At 35.5% G+C, this 18,567-nt stretch overlaps 1 protein-coding gene across 1 annotated transcript in view; it reads right to left on the reverse strand.

Annotated features, from left to right (window-relative positions):
• Positions 1-17,330, reverse strand: part of LOC104075085 (ryanodine receptor 2-like) — a gene marked incomplete at its 3' end in the record, with an annotated part of 18,614 nt that extends 1,284 nt beyond the window's left edge. Inside the window, exons 1-11 of the mRNA XM_009575457.1 lie at positions 16,981-17,330; positions 15,807-15,921; positions 14,804-14,964; positions 13,971-14,130; positions 13,618-13,704; positions 12,575-12,801; positions 10,851-11,652; positions 10,113-10,313; positions 9,885-9,990; positions 5,408-5,551; positions 2,411-2,684 (exon numbers count right to left, since the gene is read on the reverse strand). Of these exons, the coding sequence (XP_009573752.1) occupies positions 2,411-2,684; positions 5,408-5,551; positions 9,885-9,990; positions 10,113-10,313; positions 10,851-11,652; positions 12,575-12,801; positions 13,618-13,704; positions 13,971-14,130; positions 14,804-14,964; positions 15,807-15,921; positions 16,981-17,330 (2,627 nt within the window). The remainder of the gene's footprint in view (positions 1-2,410; positions 2,685-5,407; positions 5,552-9,884; positions 9,991-10,112; positions 10,314-10,850; positions 11,653-12,574; positions 12,802-13,617; positions 13,705-13,970; positions 14,131-14,803; positions 14,965-15,806; positions 15,922-16,980) is intronic.
• Positions 17,331-18,567: the final 1,237 nt, after the last annotated feature.

Raw genomic sequence — 18,567 nt, forward strand, 5'->3', positions numbered from 1 at the left:
ATCCTCTAAGCATCAGAAGCAGAAGCTGCATAAATATTAACCTTAGTTCATGAGTTACTGCTCAAAAGAACTCTTCTCTCCTACATATTTTAGCAGAACAGATTTACACAGATTTACTTTAAAATTAGTCCTGAATATTATATATATTTTTTTTATATATATATAATGTCAATATTTTATGCAGACATGTTATGTCCAATAAAAATGTCTGGTTTAAGAAGTAATTAAACTTCTAAAACCTGTAATTAGTCTTGAAATCACACACATAAATGTGAAAATAATCAGGTCATGGGAGAAAAGGACTAGCAAGTCACTCTAGAAAATACTATTGACAACTGTTCAAATTTCATTGTACATTTTATAGCAGTCTTTTTTTTTCTGACCTAAAACTCTTGCAATGAGGCAAGGAAAATTTCAGCCACATAAAAAATGAGACGTGAAGAGGACTGTTGCATCACTCTAAAAGCTACAAATCCGCAACTATCAGTCATGCAACAGAATGCATGCAGTATGTCTGATGTAGGTGGCACTATCAGAGTTTTTGACTCCCAGTAACTCCCACAAAGATTAGCTGATCTTTTTCCCCCAAAGCTTACAGCCGGACTTCATACCAGAGATGAAAGAGGATAGGCCCTGCCTCCAAAAGCTATCCATACCACATCTCCTTTTTGCATTAATGCTTCATGCTGTGGAAAAAGACCTCGATAGTATCAATCTGTCAAGTCATTCTAAATTCTTATTTGTCTACAGCAGCTTTCTTTTACAGAAACACAGTACAGAAAGTCAAAACGTCACCTCAGGGGCTGGCCAGCAATATCACACTACTTTGGAAAGTACATCCACTTTCAGTGTTCTGTTTAACTGTGGACTGCATTATGAAATGTCACACTTAAGAGAAAAATCTTAACAGCGTTTCTGAGGAAACTGAGTTTTTAAGCAGGAACATTTCTCAGCTGGAAGAAAGGAATACTTTCCACTCACAGCAAAAAATTTGGCATTTCTAAATAGGTGCTGGAGCCTAGGTTGGACTATAAAAGGTACAAATGGCACAGCTGGGTAACCTACAAGATATACAAGACTATGATAGAGGCTACCAAGAAGGGTGATAGGAACAAGCAGCGAGAACACTAGCTTAACAGAAAGTACTCTTTCTTCTTTACACCAGACTTTCACATATCACCAAAAACGTTTTTAAAATTAAATCAGATTCACAAAATCTTAGCTTATAACTCGTAGCAGAAAATGTTGAGGAAAAAAAATGTAAAAGAACAAAAAGAAAGCAGAACATGACATGAAAACCCCTCTGAGATGATTGTTTTTTTCCCAGGCACAACAATGCCAGAATCTAGTAATCACTCACTCATTCTAGACTTCGTTAGCTTAAGTGAAATGTAACAACTTAAATTTGAAGTACCATGGTGCATTTTGAAATACCAGTATGTTGTGTCTCTTGACAGGTGATGGACTTTCCCCTTTGGCAAAGCCTTAGCATAAGTACACTGAACATTGCAACAACCAGGGAACATTGATGGGACCTGCTGGCAAGCTAGAAAGTAGGCATTGTTCATAATGACACTACAAAATTAGGTATAGACATTATTTGGATATTTGAGGTTTTCAGTAAGCTCAGGAAAAAAAAAAAAGTTATTTTGCACAACAAAAGCTTTTCTTCTCCTTGCATTCCTGGCATTCTTTATATAATGCTATCTTTGGTTGTCATTGCTCTTGCTGATTGGGGATTTCTAATAGATCACAGCTGATGTTTAATCTCACCAGACATCTCTCAGATTGTACTATTTCTCTGAAAAAAGTAAGAGAAAAAACGCAAAATCTTTGCTAGTAGAGATGATCATGTTTTCTACAGTTGTACTCTTTATTAGGCTATATTTCACTATTATTAATCATATCATTAGGAAAAATAAGACTGGGTGAACTACTTCATAGTTCAATAGTACCAACTACATTCAGTGCAATAAAAAGATGGCATATGTACAGACACATGTAGACACAACTCCGTTAGATGACTTCTGGGGGAATCGTATGTGTCAACAGCTACCAGTCACTACATTCATACAAAATAGACAGTATTCTTGATAGGATTCTTCACAGCCATACTATTTAAAATATGGTAACAAGATATATTTAGTAATATCATAAAACATTACATACATGTTTTCAACTTTTCTCACAAGAAGTCTTACAGATGTCATTTGCCTCTCTCTGAACATGATACATACCTGCAAAGGCTGTATCTTACAACTGAAGATACTACACAACTGATACCAGTGTCTGCATTTACACCTATATAGACCATTCGCATTCAAACTTCATGTATAACCTTGGCCATAACCATACAGCAAATAACAACAAATATCTGTAAATAAAGAGATGTTACACTCCAGTTATTTACCCTAATCCACGAATCATAAGTTTCTCTTCCTCCTTCCCCATTCTGACACTAAGCAAGGAACGGATTTGGCCAAGGGATGCCAGAAGATTGATTGTGTCTTCCACAGACACACTATTTATGGTGTAGGTCTTTGGTAGGGCTCGAACCAGGCCACCAATACCATCATATTGGCGATGTAGCAATACAAACATGGCCCTCACTAACTCCGGGTCTTCTATCACTGATTCCTGGGCCCAGCGTACCATTGTATCTGAAATCAACTGCTGAAGAGTAGCTGTGAAGAAAATACATAAATCACAAAATTACCATTAATTGCTCATCTCTCTACTGGCAGTCCCCCAGAACCCATTACACAACATGGATTGGAATGAATTCAGCTCTTAAGAAGCACCTTTTTCTTGGTATTTCTTTAGCAGACTATCAAAGGAAAATGAAATCACACAAGAGAAGCAGAAACATCTCAAAACCAAAAGCCTATAATTAAAATTAAAATACAGAAAGTAAATCTGATAACATAAAAAATTATGAAGACATACAAGACGCTCACAAAGTCACCAGATTTATTTCTACATTATTGGTTTCAAGATTCTTCCAGGAATTCAGGTCTGAGGGGTTTTCTTACATATTATGAAGACTGGAAAAATACACTGGTAGCACATGTAAATGCTCTAATATTTATTTACATGTCTAAGCTCTGTATCCACTCAAAATTTTATAATGTACAGAAAGAGAATAATTTAGCTTAGTCCTTTGTCAAAAACAAAGGTCCTTCAAAACAAATAGAAATGAAGAGAATCCAATCAAATAAATGGCAAATCATCATTTGCATATTTTGAATTCAGTCTCTAATGAAGCAAGAAACCCATATCTGGTATTCTCACTGACAAACTTTATTAGTTGGGATATATATATATTTATATTTGGGAAAGTCATATGTTAAAATAGACAAGCTATATAATGTTAGTTAAGATTTGAGACTACTGTTTAGAAAAACTATTCATGAACTAACAGTCAAGACAAAGTATTTGATAAAGACAATGGAATAACGTTCTTTTTCCCATCTCAGGGAACTTCTATTCAAGTTTGCAAGACTTTGTGAGATCAATTCAGGATCTTCTTGAGATAACCTGATAGTTATACACTAAAGAATTTCATCTTTAGTACTTACCTAACTAATCAATTTATTTCCATGTCAAGCAGATAACAGCGAAAAGTTTGACTAGGGAAATTTGATAATCCCTCTGAAGTTCAATAAACTGGCTAATAAATATCTTGATGTTCAAGACGGTGGCTGATGCAGACCAAACATCAAAAATGTTTTCAAATTGAAATCTATGTGTTGAGACAGTAACATGATTCTGGCGTAAACCAGATGCAATTTCAGGCTAAACTCACAAAAAAAAAAAGTAAAAGTACTTAAAGAAAGATATTGAAGGGACAGGAGTTTACAGAAAAGAGAATGCTTAACAAAGAAGAGAATTTGTGCTAAGATGTGCTAATACAGGGTAAGGGAAAAAAAGAGCAATAGTACTGTATTTTATTGTTACTGTCCAAACACTGTATTATAGGTGTTTCCATTGTCACACAGCATAGCATTTTTTAGAATAAAAACACTTTAAAAACAAGTAAAAGGATGAAATGTGTTTGGGCTGATATTTCAGAAGGACTGAAATAAATAATAACGAGAAGGGACACAATAGTAAGTTTCCTTTGTTTTTTGTGAAGAATCATGTGAGCAGGCTGTCATTTGGCTCCTGTTTTGATAACTGCAACACTGCATCCCACCTACCTGTGGGTCTGGCTGTTACCTTGCTTGCAGTGAAGAACCCAAGCAGCTTAGCCACCACAATACTGTTTAATTAGTTTAATATAATACTGTCTTTCTATTAACATGAGAGAGAGAGAACTAGATTTTGTAGAGCTTTAAGCTTACTACAAGAAAAAAAATTAGGAAACCATAGGATTCATCACCACATTCTGCATAGACCTAGCCTCTAATTAACACTGCCTGATAACTGAAAAAACAGTTATAAACTGCAAAGCTAGAAGGCACACTTTTAGGAGGACAAAAATATTTCTACTTAAAGAACACTAAGCTAACACTAATAACTGGCAGCTAAGAAGCCATCTCATTATAAGAACCCTGGGGAAATCTCATCCCATAACTTTAGGCACTTACATTAAGCGACCAAGTTAAAAGTCCAGTCTCCCTAGGAATTCTGTGTAGTCAATGATGGAAACTAAGTTTTTTACCAAAGTCAGAATACCTAAATTGTGTGCCCAGAAATTCATTCCCGCTAGTAGGGTAGCAGCATAAAAAATTAGGACATTTGAAAGCACCACCCACCACAATAAAGGCAAAAAAAATTATAAAAATAAAATCAACATTGACAAGTGAAAAATAAATAAAATTCCATAATCAGTTGGCACCAAGTGCAGAACTTGGATGCCACTGGCAATGATTCTTATCAAGATGAAAAAGCAGAAAGTGTCAGAAAAATGACAGAGCAACAATCAGTCAGCAAATCTTGAATTTTAGGTTGGGTGGGGAGGATTCTCCTAAGTACAGCTTTGCAAATTATAGTCTAATCGCACAGTCTTCTTTAATTTGGTAATCTTCACACAAATACTGATTTGAAGCTGCTGCAGCTGATTTTATGAGCAAGTTCTTGTAATCAGGACCTTGCTACAATTATTAAGTCTGCACTAATTCTACAAAAAGCAAGATACATTCTAGAAAAATTATGACTTGAAAAAGGATCAAGGGCAAAAAAACCAGTAGAAGAAATTTTCCACTACATCCCATTGGGAAACAAATCTGCCTATCATAAAAATTCCATCTGAGCTTGTTTTGAATCAGAGCTACAAACTCTAAGGTGCACAGATGTTTCACTAAAAATCCACCTTGTTTTGGCTGAAAATATATGAAGAACTTCCTCCCCTGCTTCTTTTGCCTTTTGCATTTAGGATACAATAAACTGATTAAATTTTGCTTACAGGATGTCTTAGCATCATCATCAACTGGCTTCTCAGCTTGCTTCTTCTTCAGATATGTAACTTTTTCCATAAGGTATAGGAGGCGACCCCTAATGGTTAAATCGCTGTTTCCATCCAATGTTCCATCTTCATCTAGTTCAATTCCTGAAATAAAAAATATACACTAAATAGTAAAAGAATAAAATTAAACAAGTTACAGATGTGTTTGTATATTGTATGTACAAACATAATCAAACTGAACTATGTTGTTCTGCTCTGTTAGAACTATAAAAGAGTTTGATATGGGATATGCTTAACCAGCAGTTTGGGACAAGTATAGATCAGGTATATGTGCAAGGCAGGAAACTGCAGATAGGAATCATGTACTCTTATTAATTTATTGTATAAATTGTGTGTTATTATACATAAAATACATAGTAAATATATTTCTGTGGTCAACTTCCCCAGTATGCATGTTTCCATGCTAACACTGATGCCCGTGTTTTGGACATATGTAGCTCAGAAGTGTAGATATAGTCCCTACTGACACAGTATGGTTCAATTGATACTAGTAAAGGCTAGGAGATTTTTAGGTAAAAATAGAAGTGAAAGAACTAAAGTTACAATAAATATACTTTGTAGTGACCAGTCAGAAGAAAGTAGCCACCTTCACAATACAGTGGCTTTTTCATGATTTTCTTATAACAAGCCATAAAAATGTAAAAAAATGCATGTGAGACTTTACAGAATCAGAGAACAGCTGAGGACAGCTGAGGTTGGAATGAGCCTTTAGAGATTGTCTAATCCAGCCTCCCTGCTCAAAGCAGGTTCAACTAGAGCAGGTTGCTTAGGACCATGTCCAGTCAGGTTTTGAATATCTCCTAAGGCGGAGACTACTCCACAACCTCTCTGGGCAACCTGTTCTTGACTTCCATCACCCCTACAGTAAAAAAAAAAAAAAAAAAAAATTTAAGTAGAATTTCCTGTATTTCAGTTTGTGCCCATTGTCTCTTGTGCTGTCACTAGGCACCACTGAGGAAAGTCTGGCTCAGCCTTCTTTACTCCCCCTGCCCAAAAGGTATTTATATGCATCGATACAATCCCCCCATGAGCTTTCTCTTCAAGTTAAACAACCCCAGCCCTCTCAGTCTCTCCTCGTACCAAAGATGCTCCAAGAATTTAATCTTCTTTGATGGCCCCTCCCTGGACTCACTCCAGTGTGTCCATGTCTCTTTTATACTGCGGAACCTGGCTGTTGGCTTTCTTTGCCACAAGGGCCCATTGCTGCTCATGCTCACCTTGTTGTCCACCAAGATCCCCAGGTCCTTTTCTGCAAAGCTACTTTCCAGTTTGGTCCCTAGCCTGTCCTTGCTGCATGGGGTTATTCCTCTCCAGGAGTAGGATCTTGCATTTCCCATTGCTGAACTTCACGGGATTCCCATCAGCTCATTTCTCTCATGTTTTTAACTTTATTCATTCATGCATACATTGTAAAGGAATTAAAAATTTTGACCCCTACCTACTACTCACACTAAAATAAGCTCAAAGTAAAAAGGTCATTCAACTATTTTTTCTGGGTTTTTTAGTTTCCAATAAAAGTTCTAAAGTTAAGGGTTTTATGGGGAGTTCTTCAGCAGTCCTGAATTTTATAGGATGTTTCTTCATGACATTACATCATTCTACTCAATTATTTATTGCATCTGGTTTTAATTGTCTGATTTTTTACATTAAGTACAGTTCCATTTCCATTAAAAGTTATTTTGTTATATTTTGTTCTAAGAGAGTAATTGATGCTAAACTAAACAAGGATTATCAGTAACTTCATATTTTACACGAAATCGTATTACAAAATGGTTTGGATGGCAGTCTCTTCAACCAAACTAATTAATGGTAAAGACACTGAAATGTCTTATCAGTTAGAACACAGAGATGCTCTGGAATTACTCAAATGAAATGTCTGTTTTCCCACAGACTTTTCTGTGTTGTACTTTTCTGATTTGCAAACTGTCAATATAATTGTCTCTCAATCATTTCACAAGATGTGAATCCCCAAATGGTGTCTGGCTAATCAACCAAACATAGGACTCAGGATGTGTAATTGTTTCACCTATTCTGCAATAGCCATATTTTGAATACACAGAGTAATTAATTCTGCTCTACTGTAATGCATCCTCTGACCCACAGAATTGATTTCTACTTGTAGATTATGCAAATTACTATTTCCCCATACAGAAAAGAATAATAACGATAAAACTAGAACAAGTAATTTGAATAGAGGAGAATGATGGTAAAAGACTATAGAAAAATGGAAAAATCAAAGAGAAAGATAAAGCCTCTTCTCCTTTAAAATATTATTTCTAAATTATTTCATCTTGGTTTTCTGTCAACTGACAGTTTACTTTGAATTTTCCTTTTTTTTTCTTTTTTCATTTTTTATTTAAAATAAAAATATTTCATTTGAAGTGTCATAATGCATCTTTATCAAGTTCGTGGATGATACAAATTGGGGTGAGCAGAAAACACACTCAAGGGCAGGAAGCTCAATAGGGCAGAGGAATGGGTTGATAGGATACTTAAAGTTCAGCAAGGACAAATGCGAAGTTTTGTGACTTGGACAGACCAACCCCATGTGACAATACAGGCTGGGCATGAACTGGTTAAAAAACACCTTTGCAAAAAGAACTTTGGGGGTCCTGTTGGAGAGCAAGCTAGACACCAGTTAGCAGTGAACTCTAACAGCAAGGAGAGCTAAAAATATCCTGTATTAGCAGAAACATAATCACTAGCTCAAGGCAAGTGATTATTCCCCAGTACTCAGCACTCATGAGATGACATCTGGAACACTAAATCCAGTTTTGGGTTACCCAAGACAAGAAAAACATTGAAAAGCTGGAGAGCATCCAACAACGGCCCATCAAAATGATTGGTGGCTGGACCGCTTGTCCCATAAGGAGAGGATGAAGGAACTGGGTTTGTCAACCTGCAGAACAGAATCTTTATGGTGGACCTAACTGCAGTCCACCAAAACCTACAAGGAACATAGCAAGAAAATGCAGCCATGCTCTTTTCTGAGGTGAAAAAGATAAAATTGTCAAACTAAAACAGGCAGGGTTCCAAACTGACATAAGGAAAAAAGAAAAAAAATCACCATTAGGACACAAACCCTGCAACTCGTTGCCCAAAGACATCGTGGAATCTCTGTGCTTAGAAGCTTTCAAGACCCAAGTGCAAAAATCGCTGAGCAACCAGGTCTGAGTTCAGCATTGACACTGCTTTGAGTAGGAGGCTGCACTAAAGGCCTCCGTGATATTTGATGCTTTAATAAATCTGTGATTATTTTAGTAACAGAAATAATCTTTGAGATGGACCAATCTAACCAAATTGTCTTGTGATACACAAGGATATCAACTGTGCTTGCTCTACCAAGAAAAAAATTCATATATTATGAAGTCAGATATTGATGGCATGTTTTTATTTATCTGAATATTTTAAGACAGTAATTAAATAATTAAACATGCTATTTCCAGTTAAACTGGGATCAATAAGTAAGGCAATTCAGAAAGAAAAGTGCAGAGATCCTCCTGTCCAAAGCTCCTTCCTTGACCAGAGTATTAGTTTAAAAAATATTATCACATATCTCTGCATTAGCTTGTTCTAGCTAATGGGACATGATGTAAAAGTTCAGCTGCTTGTCTCCTCATGCTGTCTGCTAAGTGTCTCTTTTATTTACTTTTTTAAAATAGTGTATGGAAGTAAAATGAAGGGATGAGTATCCTCCAAACAGGAAAACAACAAAGTTCTCAACGCAAAATGTAAGTAAGCATGCATTCCGAACAAAACTACTCTATAACTGAATTCACAGTATTCATGGATATGAGCTTGACATTTAAAATACACATTTTGGCGCTTCATTTTTAGATTGGTATTTTTGTATTTAAGTTGTTACTATACTTCACATCTTAATATGACATAGAATTTAATTGTTTTTTATTAACTGAAGTGAAGAAATCAAAACCACAGAAATTTAAGTGCTCCTTTTGATTATTAGTCTATTTCAATAGATAATAAACTTCTATATCTTCATTCATGTCTGAGAAGAATCAGCCACTAATGTTATATTGTGGTTAACATGGCCATAGTCAACTTGATACAGCAAAGATGACCTATACCAACCTATGCAAGGGAGTGCAAGGGAGAGGGAATAGAGCAGAGGAACCCCTTGAATAACAAGTGAGCTACAGCGTTATCCAATACATTAAGCCCAAAAAAATTTTGCAGAAGCAAAACATACTGCATCCCCTTCTAGTTTGACCAGATATGAGGATAAGAACATTAACTTAGTTTTGATTACAAGCTTAGTATCTTTATTTGATAGTATTTGTAATTGATACAGTGTAATCTATAGACTACTTAGTTGGTGTTTCTTATGTAAAATAATTTAGAAAAATTGCTTCTAAATCTAATTTTAAAAGTAAAAATATTCAGTAACAAGACTTACCACAGTGTGTCATTAGGTCTTCATGGAAATCCAAGAGTTGATCCCGAATTTCTTCAGGGCAAGGACAATCATTTTTACCATCTTTGAAGTTCAGCAGCATGTTAATCTTAAAGAATACAAAGGAAACGCAAATGACACTGATCTCCAAAAGGAAAAACTTTGAAATCAAACAGAACTCTGCCACACACAGAGCACAACAAAAAATAAATTGTCCATTGTAAGTTGTACCTGCTCTTGAGGTGGGGATCGAAATTCTTTTGTTTTTCTAGCTGTCAGAGCAGCAGACATGTTCAACGCCTGCATCACTTCATTGTACCGGAAGCGTTGATTCTCTTGAAGCTTGGCCACAAAATCGTCCGAAAATGCTACAATGGCTTCTATTCGGTGTCGTACTTGGCAATCACACAGATACTGGAGTAGATGACACATCTGAGAAAACAGCATCGTAAGAGGAAGACAAGTTGGCAAACTAAGAAATATTTTCTGTTTATTATGCAAATAAGGATGGATTCCTTACAGCAGCAGTTACTATCAAATAAAGTGACTGAAATCTTTAATGCTGTCATTTACTACATGTGAAGTAATCCTACTCCAGGAATATCTGGCATCTGCAAGAGATTTATATGCCTCAGACACACAAAATGTAAGACTTTTATTAAAGTTATAAGAGAATGGATTTACTCCTTGCTTCTAGGGAATTTCTTTTCTGTTTGGATCCATAAAAATGAAGAATTCCCTGTTAACGTCACTGAGAAAGTACTTCTATTTAATGAATAGTTGTTTGATCTATGGTGAACAAGTTTATATCATCAGGAAGATACTAAATCTTGTTGTTTCCTGCAAGGAAATTACTTCTCTATTTAACTAACATCAAAATACTGTATTCCTTGAAAGAGAAATTACCAAGTGAAGAAAAAAGGATCTGTGAAGAAATGGGAACAACCACTAACACAGCAGTATTGTTACCTGTAATTTAACAGGTTCTGGAAGTTTCATCTGAAGGAGTCCTTCCTTTGGCACTTGCTCCCCTCTGGTTTCTTCCTCTCCTTCTTCTGATTTGAGCTCATCTGAACTCAGCTCCTTCTCTAAGAAATCAACTTCATCCTCCTGGCTCATTGCTTCTTTGAAAACCCGGGGCTCAATCAACTGCAAGATGTGTTTCAGATCCCCATTGTGGAAGATTCCCATAATTAGGAGGGTATAAAAGAGCTTGATGAGAGGGACAAACAGAAATTCTGTAGAACCTCCAACTGGATCTCTGACATGGAGGCTGCCCTCCTGAACAGCTTCAGTCAGCATCTCTATGGTTTTGGCCTTTAAGATTTCCAGAGGGAATTCAGGACTGAACTGAAAGCATTCACTGCTAATGCTTACAAAACTCGGAGAGGAGAACTGCATTCTTGGCCTTAATGAAGTGCTAAGCCCTATACCAGGGAGGCCATGTTTTTTGTTTTCATCAGGAAACAAAGTAATACTCTTGGTCTCAACTGTCATTGGAACTATAAATTCATTATTCATCATTAATCTGGCAGTTGCATAGGTATTGAGATGGATGTCAATGAGTAAGTCATAATATCCTGCACGTAATAATCCTGGCATATATTTATTCTCAATAGCATACAGGAGCTGAGATTCATCCACATGGCTACACATAGCATGGGCCACTCGGTTGTTGCCTAAAGCACAAACAGCTGAATATAATCGGAGGGTATGGTAGTGAAATTTCAGCAATTCTTCTTGTTCTGTCAGCTCTAAAATATCAATTGTTCTGCAGAGAAAAAAACAATACAGTAAATTCCGTATCAGTGCAAAAACTTACTTAATTCAAAATTCTCCCTAAGGATAACGTTCGCACAATATCACTTCAAGGGATGGACTTTTTCCACGTTTCAGCTTTCATGTGAGAAACACTGCCAACCTAAGAATCACGGACTAATAAAAAAGTTCAATCAGGAATTTATTCAAGTCGCTCCTAAAGTACAACTTCAATTATTTCAGTGGGGAAAGATCAAAATGATTTACTTAACACAGAATACTTCTTCATACTACAAACAAGAATTTGGATAACTGAAAATTAAGGTTTTAAAACTAGTATAGGTTGAGATATTTATATCATTTATTGTTTTTAGATCTGGGGTTGCAAAATGGCAACAGACTAACTAGTTCATTTGCAGAGGGTTTGGGGGTGGAGTTGTTTGTTTAGAATTCTTACCTAATTTTTTAGTGATTTTATTTTCAGTTTTGGCACTGGCAAAATGCTCAGACATTTGGATAACAAGTTAAATTTCTTCAATTGTTTAAACTAAATTTATGAAAATTAAAGTAATGGAATAATTAAATTGGTCACAAATCTTAAAAAATCTCTACAAAAACAGATCTTTGCCTATCTTACAGATTATCTTTAATAATTTATAAACAGAGTTCCTTTCATTTTCATTCAAGACTTATATATACTATTAAGGAGTTTGGAGAGAAACTAGGAGAGGTTGGAAACACAACAAAAGGAGGCAGATTTTAAAACATTGAAAAATAAGATTAATTTTTAATATTAGTTAAATCAAAACACACTGCCTTTATTTACATGTGTTATAAATACAAAGACCTTGGGCTTTTCTCATATAAATTTTATTACGTGTTTAGCTTCATAATCCCAGCCTAGCTCTGATATACTTCAACAGACAAACATCAACCTGTTTTCTTCGGGAATATGAAGGGCCATGAACTGCAAAGGATTCAGGCACTGTATCATCCAGCCTTGACGTTCACTGATCCGAGAGACATCAACCTTCAAGAAGTGGTTTGGCACTCTGCTCCAAAGCACATGAGTCAGAAATTGGACATGGAGACGTGGAGGACACTGAGAGACCGGGTTTTTGTGTTCGCTTTTGAATAAGCCAGCAGATAATGGCATTACATTCTGGAAAATTCCAACAGAAGAGACAATCAGTTTCATCATCTTTACCAAACAATGAATATATAATATTTTTCAAGAAATATATTCAACATACAGTACAGTAAAGTACAGTGCAACAGGAAATTAACATTTTCAGTACTTTGTAAAACCAGCCGGAAACTGTTGGCAGATTAGCAGCAAGAGAGCATTGTCCATAACAATTTTTTTTAAATAGCTAAATTTGAAATAAAAACTTGAATGGAATGTGTGGTCACTTCCTTAGACCAGAGGTCTGAACTCCACTCTTCTTTTTACCTCTTCTGATTTCTTTGACATCCACTTATCCAAAGCAAGGAGGTAAATTTCAGCTCAGTTTTCTTGAGTGTACTGTTTAAATGTACCTTAAAACTATTTTAAAACGCTAACCTAATCTGCAGATACACCGGTCATCTATGCTCTGTTTGTAGAATAAGATATTTGCCTTACTGATCCCAGTGATTTTGTTTCAACATGAAGGATGAGATTCAGAAAATTCAACGTGACTTTGCAATATCCTCTGCCAATTCTAATCAGTTACAACCCTTCTCATCCAATGTACTGTATTTTAAATAGAATCATAGAATCATAGAATCATTAAGTATTTAAAACTGAGTTAAGAATAAAAATGGCAATAGTGCAAACACTTGAAATCATAAAAATGTACCCAATAGCAAAAACACATTGCAGGCAACAATGGGCAAAAAAAAACCCCCAACAACAAAACCCAAAAACCAAAACAAAAAAAGATTATTTAATATGACATATTAGTCCTAAACCTGCACAAAACCAAGCATTATTTACCTTTATTCTTCCCAATTCAAACTGGAAAACATTGGGGCTTGTAGCTTGAGCAAATACAGCAGGAAATAACTTTGTACTCGGTTCAACCTACATCAAAGATGCACAAATATATAACCACTGAAGACAGCAAAACACTATTATCTATTAAAAAAAACCTAATATCTGTATTGACACTCAGTAAGTGCAAGCCTTGGAATAAAGCCCCAGAAAATCCAAATAGGAGGGAAAAATCACTGTCATAACAGCAACAATTACTTTTTCTTCCAATATTGTGCAAAAGTTTCTAATATGTTGCAGTCTGAGGATTCGGTTTTCCCCCTCCTCACTGGAAAACATCATCAAAAAATACTCACCTGATAGTACGTGCCTAGTTCCTTGCCATTAGCTGTGAAGGTCAGCAGGCCACTGGCAGCATCAACCAAGCAGCCAATCTCCAGACCATTATTATTACGTCCTTGTCCAGGGCTCATGCTCTCTCCTGCGCACACCATATAGCAGTTGCTGCGTTTTATACTGAATGTCAAAAGACAAATTTATTTATGGATGGTGTGTAAACTTTATGTAATGGACTAAGAACAACTTTGTATGGCTGCAACCAACAGGGCCTTGTGGCTGGAAACAGCGGATCCCAGCATAACCAATGCGAAAATTCAAGGAAACCTAGACTTCATAATTGAAAAAATAAAAACTGAAGATGACAAAATATGAACAAGCTCAAATCTTTTGTAAAATTCTAAGAGACAAAACTGACTTTGCAAGTTAATGTTTTAAATCACTTAATGTTAAGCATAACAAAGTTTCTGTCATGGAACACAAGCTGAAGTGTTGAGAGGAGCTGCTGTTGTACTAATTTTGGCCTGCTCAAAACCAAAAAGTTCCAAAAATACTACAAGGTATTTTGCTCTACTTTGTACCAGGTCAGAAGTCAATATTTACAGGACCATGGTCTGAAACTACATAGAAAAGCTGTGCTATTTTACTTTTCAGTGCCTATTGATTTGATTAGATCATTACTCCACTGTTTCTTCACAAGCAAGAGGAGGGAACAAGTAAAGTTACACTTCTTGTATTAATTTTTTTTTACATCAACCCAATTACATTAAATGGAGTGGATTTACAGTTTATAAATTGTTAGTTGCTTTTATGGTTATAAAATATGTATCATTTCAAGAAAATTGTAACCAACCTCTCATGAACCTTCCCTTTTTCATCTCCCAATGTAACTGTGACAGTACGCACTCTGTCCAAGTCAAAGCTTGTGTCATACTGGTGAAAGTCAGATGTAATCCAGCCCACCCAGACATTAGCAGGTTCTTGACCAGGAAATATTCTCACTGAATAATAGTACTGTCAATAAAAAAATAATGTCAGTAAATGTTAGTGTTTAATTTCCAGCACATCAGTTTGATTCAGAATTAATTTGTTGCTCTAAAATCTGAAAACATGTCATCTCTTCAAGAGTATCATAGGCTTGTTCAAGTGCAATTCATAAGCAAAGCAACAAAAGAATATAAACAAATCAAAATATAGCCAATGAAATATGTATGTTAAAACAAAAAATGGAAAAGATTAAAGATGCGGCTTATACGCTTGTATTGTAGGCTTCTGCATCATAGCATTGCAGGCTATTTTTGTACTGCAGCTACAATTTTTATACTGTAGGTCACTCAGTTTCTAGCATCTAATATATTTTAGGAAGAGGTGAATACATCCAAAAGAGAAGTATTTTTTTCCTTTGAACATTGAAGAGTGAGTGCTTACAGAGCTGATCTTGTCAGAGAAAGATGCACAAAACTTTCACTGGGAATTCCATGAAATAAATGCTGAATAAAATTAGTACGGATGCTTTCAAATGGTCCTGAACGTTGACCTATTAGTTAAATGCACTTTTTCTAGAACTATTTATTCTTCCTTTTTTATGTTTGGTGCTATCAATAGTAGTTTCAAAAATTGATTCAATTAATTCACGGCTTTCCATGTGGAAATTGTTTTAGACTGACAATCAAGTCAAAACAAAAGGAATGTAGTGGTCTCAGCTTCAGTAGTACAGGACTACCAAAGACATTTAAATTAAAAATTTTGCCGGAAAATTACACTGTTTCTGAAACTCTTACAAGCAAAAACATGTAGTTATTAAAAAAAAAAAAGAAAAAGCAAACGGCTAAAATGCCAATCCCATGTTACGATACCGTGGAAGTTTGCATCAAATAATCATAGTCATCCCTATCATCCGCTAGCACATCCTCAGTAAGCCGTGCAGAGTGACTCGTGCTATAATCTGGCTTTGTCCTCCTGAGCATAAATCTGTAATAAAATAAGTAAAATCAAAATCTATATGAAAAGCTCAATATATCAATATATATACACAAAGGAATTTTACATTGATGCATTATGCCTAAATACATGATATTTATCATGCTAGCCCTAAATACATAGTATTTATTACATTATTAGTACATAACACTAGTTAGTTTTTTACTTCTATGTAGATTAAAACAAAATAAATTCTTCAGAAAAGAGAAAGAGACAAGCTCATTTTTAAAAGCACTTAAATGAATTCTGAGCTTAAACTACATATTCAAAAGTTACTTGGAAACTAAACTCACATAACTCAAAAAATTATCAGGCTGTTAAACACCTATGTCACTTTGGAAGAATGTGGAATCTTAAGTGATCATGCATTTAAAAATACCATCCATATGCCCTGATTTATTCTGCAATTGAAATATTTAACAAACCAAGTTTGGTAAAGAAGAGCAGAAGAGAAATGAAAAGCTGCAGAAATATTGTTTGGGTAATAGCCCAGTGTTTGCATCTCCACAGCATCATCAAGTTAGGTGCTCTGCTCCTGATTCCGTAAGAAAAACCAGGGAGAATGAACATGTCAGCTAGAGAATATTCTTATGATTATTTGGTTCATTGAGTGAGATAAGAAGCTAATGTACATTTCTAGATAAAGATTATCTAACACCTTCAGCTTTTTGGAAGCCATGTGAAAAAATGTTCCATGTCGCTTTGAAGACCGCTTAGCTCTGTCAGAATGGATCTCTATGGTTCTAGAGCGCACTTCACATGATAAGCACAAAAGCCTTCACAATAAACCAAATAATAGGTTTCTAACAGCTTGAAAAACGTTTTCAGTTTTCTGCTTAATTTTAATCTATATATTGCTGTAATTTAATCACATGAAGGTTAACTGTCCCACCTACTGTGTTATATCCAAATTTAGGGCAGAATTAGGGAAAAATCTCTGCAGACCTGACTGGTATTTTCTTCTACTATTCAAGAAACAGGACAAAAAAAAGAAAAAAAGAAAAAAAAAAGGAAGGGAAAAAAAAAAGGCAAGCCAAATGTGCTACTAACCTTTGTTTAAGACGTGAAGGCTTTTCTTGAACATAATCTTTATGGTTGTTTAACTCTGGTTTTGTGGCATCTTTTTCTCTTTCTGTCCGGTCGGGAACTAGATGACCATGAGCAGTTTTCATTAGAACCTCAAAATCAGAATCAGCATCATAATCCTCCAAGTCATTCTTCGGGCCAAAAAGACCAGAGCCTGGTAAACCTCCTGCAGCAGATCTGGAGAACACCTCAGCACATTCAATGGGCATGCTTAATCGAAAAAACATGACGTCTGTTTTACTGTTCTGTGAACCAAATGACTTCTGTGTGACCTTCAGGCAGGGGCAGCTGTCTATGGTGCCATCAATTCTCATCACCTATCAAATGTAAAGATGTAGTTGTTTTGAAGCTGATGCTTTTTCCTCCTTGTAAATATTCAACTTGTATTTCTAGAATAAGCATCCATGACTTGCAAAACTTGCAACAGTATGCTGTCAATGGTCAAATGTATTGCAATCATGCGCTGCCATTTTAAGGGGAAATAAATACTATAAGGAGTGGAGGTTTCTGTTGTTCCGTTATTAAATAAAAAAACCACTCACAAAGGAATGACCTTTCTTATCATAACTCTTCGCAACATAAATACAACCCTGCCCAGAACAACACAAACCAACTAATATTAAATTATACATGTACATATGCAAGAACACAAATTATTTCTTAAATACTACAGTGTGATACACATCAGCTGAAAAAGAGTTCTTATTTCATCAATTTCAGAAGGATTTCATGGTAGACTTACAAGGCATGAATTCAGTTCCATCAAGATGCACAACTGATTGGGACATAAGTGTTGACACAATTGGCTAATGAATATTTATTAAAATCAAAAGCAGTTAGTTATGGAAAAATCACTTCACAAAGTGTGTGCACCAGAACACATGGTATCTGTTATGTAGAAATGCCCAATTTCTGGAAGTTGTTTACAAACATAGCTCTCACTGCACAAGCAGCTCTTAACGAGGACATCTTGTAGAATTTGTCTCTGAAAATCTCATGTTTACACACATAACAGATTTCAAGGATAAATAAATACTATCAACCAAATAATTACATTATTTGCAACTCCACTGAATGTAAGAAATTTGTAACAGGTGCAAGGTTCGTCCTTGTCTAGAAGTGCAAAAGTAGAAATATAATTCAAACATATTCATGGAAGATGTGTCTAGAAACTTTTTAATAGGATCACAAACCTCAATATGTTCATGATTTTGTGGCACTGGTAGAAACTGAGGGAGCCTTTTACTCAGCCAAATGGTGATGTCTCTATTTGTATTAACAGCAAAGGGTTCATACCCTTCCTGTAAGCCACATATAGTGAAATATTTTAGAGTGCTGACATCTTTTCCAAAGTTCATTCTTCCCACTTGAGATGGGCCGAGACTGCACACAGGTAGAAATCCTTAAAACAAGATGAAAGAACAGGTGGGTTATACATCATGAACATCAGAGAACTGCTCTCTTCCATAACCCAATTAAAAATAATTTGGGGGAAAAAAAAATAATCCAAAAAACAAACAGTATAAATGCAAGCAGTCATTGATAGCACAT

The sequence above is a fragment of the Fulmarus glacialis genome, unplaced genomic scaffold (genome assembly GCF_000690835.1).
Source record: "Fulmarus glacialis isolate BGI_N327 unplaced genomic scaffold, ASM69083v1 scaffold45053, whole genome shotgun sequence".
Lineage (NCBI taxonomy): Eukaryota > Metazoa > Chordata > Aves > Procellariiformes > Procellariidae > Fulmarus > Fulmarus glacialis.